The sequence below is a fragment of the Trypanosoma grayi genome (genome assembly GCF_000691245.1).
Source record: "Trypanosoma grayi strain ANR4 Tgr_1406_V1, whole genome shotgun sequence".
Lineage (NCBI taxonomy): Eukaryota > Euglenozoa > Kinetoplastea > Trypanosomatida > Trypanosomatidae > Trypanosoma > Trypanosoma grayi.
The window spans coordinates 1-3,508 of NW_008827024.1; the positions used below are offsets into that span (position 1 = coordinate 1).

General features: G+C 55.7%; 2 protein-coding genes across 2 annotated transcripts; both read right to left on the reverse strand.

The window, feature by feature from the left end:
* Nucleotides 1–533: 533 nt before the first annotated feature.
* DQ04_14061000 (hypothetical protein) lies at nucleotides 534–1,730 on the reverse strand (the record flags this gene model as incomplete). The annotated part of the gene is made up of 1 exon (XM_009317083.1): nucleotides 534–1,730. One exon carries the CDS (start codon nucleotides 1,728–1,730, stop codon nucleotides 534–536), a length of 1,197 nt encoding a protein of 398 aa, XP_009315358.1.
* Nucleotides 1,731–2,536: 806 nt separating this feature from the next.
* DQ04_14061010 (hypothetical protein) lies at nucleotides 2,537–3,439 on the reverse strand (the record flags this gene model as incomplete). The annotated part of the gene is made up of 1 exon (XM_009317084.1): nucleotides 2,537–3,439. One exon carries the CDS (start codon nucleotides 3,437–3,439, stop codon nucleotides 2,537–2,539), a length of 903 nt encoding a protein of 300 aa, XP_009315359.1.
* Nucleotides 3,440–3,508: the final 69 nt, after the last annotated feature.

Here is a 3,508-nt window from a genome sequence, read left to right on the forward strand (position 1 = left end):
GTCGTCGTCGCCGGTTGTCCGGGAGCCACAGTGGTTGTCGTCGTCGCCGGTTGTCCGGGAGCCACAGTGGTTGTCGTGGTTGTTGCCTCGTCCTGTGCCACCACGCACGCGCAGGCAAAGCAAAGGGCAACGGACAGCACGCACAAGACGTAACGCGACATCATCATTAGCAATCGGGCTCTCACCTCGGCGGTTCAGTAAATGGCAAGCGTAGCAAGCAGCAGGGGCCTTCTGGTACGCGCAGGTGGGCCGCACGTCATCACAGGCGCGAATATGAGAGAGCGGAAGAGGAGCGAAAGGGGGGATAGGGCACAGCGCAACTACGTGCAGACGAACAATAGAGTTATCTGTTATGTTACATTATGAAACGTTTCGGTTTTTTTCTTCTTCTGATTTGTCGTATTGATGGTGTACATTGGTTTTCTAATTGTTTTTGGTTGGTTTGCGTGTGGTGCCCTGGTGTATTTAAAAAGGTGCAAAGTGTCGTGTATAGGAAGTTACAGTATTGTAAACCGATTTTTTTTTTTTCGCTTTTACGACTTTTTCGGCCGCTTCTTTTTGGTGTCGATGTCGGTAACTACCCTCTCATCAAGTGCGGTTTGCAGGCGCAGATGCTCACCGCGTGGACTGCGCCAGAGAACGTCGTATCCGGTGATCGGTGGTGTTGGCTTGTTGAACTGTCCCGTGGCAACCGCTGGCAAGAGCGTCGGACAGCCCATTTTTTCGTATAATGCTTGGGAGGGCGGGCTGGTGGTAGAAAGGTTTTGCAGTCGGTCCAATTCTGCTGTGGCGTTGGCGCTGGAAGTGGTCTCATTCGTGGGCGGCAATAAGAGAGTGGTGAGGAACTGACCGAATGCCTTGCGCCATGGCGCGCTGCTGGGGCCGCTGAGTGTGAGACCGTTGTTGTGTGCGAGGAGCAACGCAGCGTCATGAGTGCCACCTGCCCCTAATGCAGACTGCTGCTGCTGCTGCTGCTGCTGCTGCGATGCGGAGGCCTTACCAGCGGTAGATGACGCGCCGGCACCGCGTCCGATGGGTGCCACAATAGGGACCGCCGCGATTATCTGCGCGCGGCGAAGCACGGCGGTGCGATGCTCCATGGCGATGGCATCGACGCCGCCCAACCGTCGAATTGCCGTTGGACTTGCTCTACTCCCTCCTGTGTACGCAGTTGTTGCGGGAGTGTTTGTAGAGTCTTGTATTTGCTGTGGCTGATGGTGATGGTGGTGGCGGCACCCGAGCAGCACATAGCAGTTCTGAAGCGACACTGACGGTGCGCCCGATATGCCGCCAGCACTGCCCGCCGCAGCATTCGAAACGCCACCGCCAGCAGCAGTAGCAGCAGAGGAGGATGCTGCGGAGGGTGATGGTGCCGCAGTCGTCGCGCCACCGAGGAGGGTGTCTGCATAACTCTCAACCGGTCGCGTGGCAAGTCCCAAGAGGGGAATGTTGCCAGTAAATGGCACTGTCCTGGCTGACGTGGTATTCGTCTCAAATGCAGCGTCATGTGGCTGCTGCCCACTGCGATTGGCCGCACTTGTGACGCAGCTGCCTGCTGGAGGCTTGAACTGCTCTAGCACAAAAGTGAGCGGCACCAACTCCAGCCGTGTGTAGATGTTGACGTTCGGCAGCAGCAGCTCAAGCATGCGGCTCACAAGTGCACCCGTCGCACACTCGGCATTAAACATGGTCGCCTCATTGTTGCCGTGGTAAACAGTGAAGTACGACATGACACTGCTCACAATTTTGCCACTGCTTTGTATTCTCTTTCCTTCCCTTCTCTCTCTCTCCCTCTGTATTTATATGGGCGAGGGGTGTGGTGCGGAAATATATATATATATATATATCTTACGCTCCCTTCCCCCTCCTGCACCAGCGGCTTCGCAAACGGGCCGGGCGGTTGGTGTATGTGCGGCTCACCCCGTGGCACAGCAAACCCAAATAAAGAAGAAGCAACGAATGAAATAGGCGGCAGATGTGGCAGCAGTAACAACAACACGAAACCAAAAAAAAAAGGTGAAGAGTGGGGAAATAAAGGCTCAGAAGCCATGCCACTAGCACGGTGATGGAAGAGGAGAGAGAAGAGTGAGGATTTTGATAATAGTATAGCGAGCCCTACACATATACACACACGCTCACTTGTGCGCAAGAGCAAGAATGACTCGTCATGCTCCAAGTTGCCGCAGTTGAACCATCAAAACGAGTGACAAGAGGGAGAGAAGGGTGCTAAAATCATAAGAAACCCACTCACTCATAGTGGGTGTTGTAGTCCCTTTGCTACTCCTCATTTTCACGCCTCTTGATAACTCTCCACTCAGTCTCATTGCTGTTGGTGCTGCTGCAGTTGGCTTCACTTGGGGTTCTTCCAGTATCCCGCGAGACCCCAATTTTTTTTTTTCTTCGCCCACCCACTGAATACACACACAGCCAGTCACATTGTAGCTTTCTGACGACGCTCATACGTTTGCCCTCTCCTTCTCCGGCTCGCTGTGTGATTGTGCGCACATGCTCTCATATGCTTTTGCATGCAAGTGCATCAGTTCAACTCGTAGACGATGAGCTCCAGCACGATGCCGACGGAGCTCACGAGGGCATTCAGCGAGAAGAGAGACTTCAGGAAGGGAATTGCGAGGGTAGTCACAAAGACACTTCCGAGCACCAGAGCCGTGAAGACGACGCCGAATGACGTGGTCAGGAGCTCCGCAATGAAGCCAATAAGGTCACCCCGCGCCAGCGAGGTGTGCTCGCGCAGCAGCTTGTAGCTAATCACACAGTAGCCGACCATCCCGAGGGAGAGCACAATGGTGAGGTTCTCCACCACAATGCCACGCCAACCGTTCTGCAGAATAAAGGAGAGCCACTGTCCGGTGCAGAAGGGCACCACGACGTAGAGCCTCTCGCCAATGGAGTGTGCAGGGTAGTAGCGGTCCTCATCTATGTCCTTCAGCTTGCACAGCATGCCGCCAACAACGCCCTGCAGTATCGCCACGGCAATCCAGAGAAATCGTGGAATTTCGTAGTCGTGCGTAGATGACGCGGCCGCAGAGGCAGAAGCCGCAGCCGCATCAGCAGCCGCAGAAGAATAAGAAGAAAAAGATAGCACGTTTTGAAAGATGGGTTTTGTGTTGGGCGCTATCACTGTCCACGCACTGTCGCTAACGATGCCGAAGACCCAGGCGCTGATCATCAGATAGTCGCCGCACTGCTTGTACGCCGCCAGGTAGTACGTGAGCGCAATCGCGACAAGGCTGAAGGCCAGCACGTACAGGAACACGGAGGTGGTGGCGGCGGTGGCGGCGACGTACAGCGAGGCCAGTGAGTGCGGCACCCACAGCAGCGCGGCGGCAACGCGCAGCGTCACGTACATTCGCCGCGCGCTGCCGCCGTCGACGGGGTGGCATGACGGGGTGGAGGCGCAGGCTCTCTCCGCTTGGCTCATGCGCACACGGCTGACTATCTCCTGCCCACTCAGTGTCTGCGTGCGTACGGCTCCCTGCTGCTGCTGCTG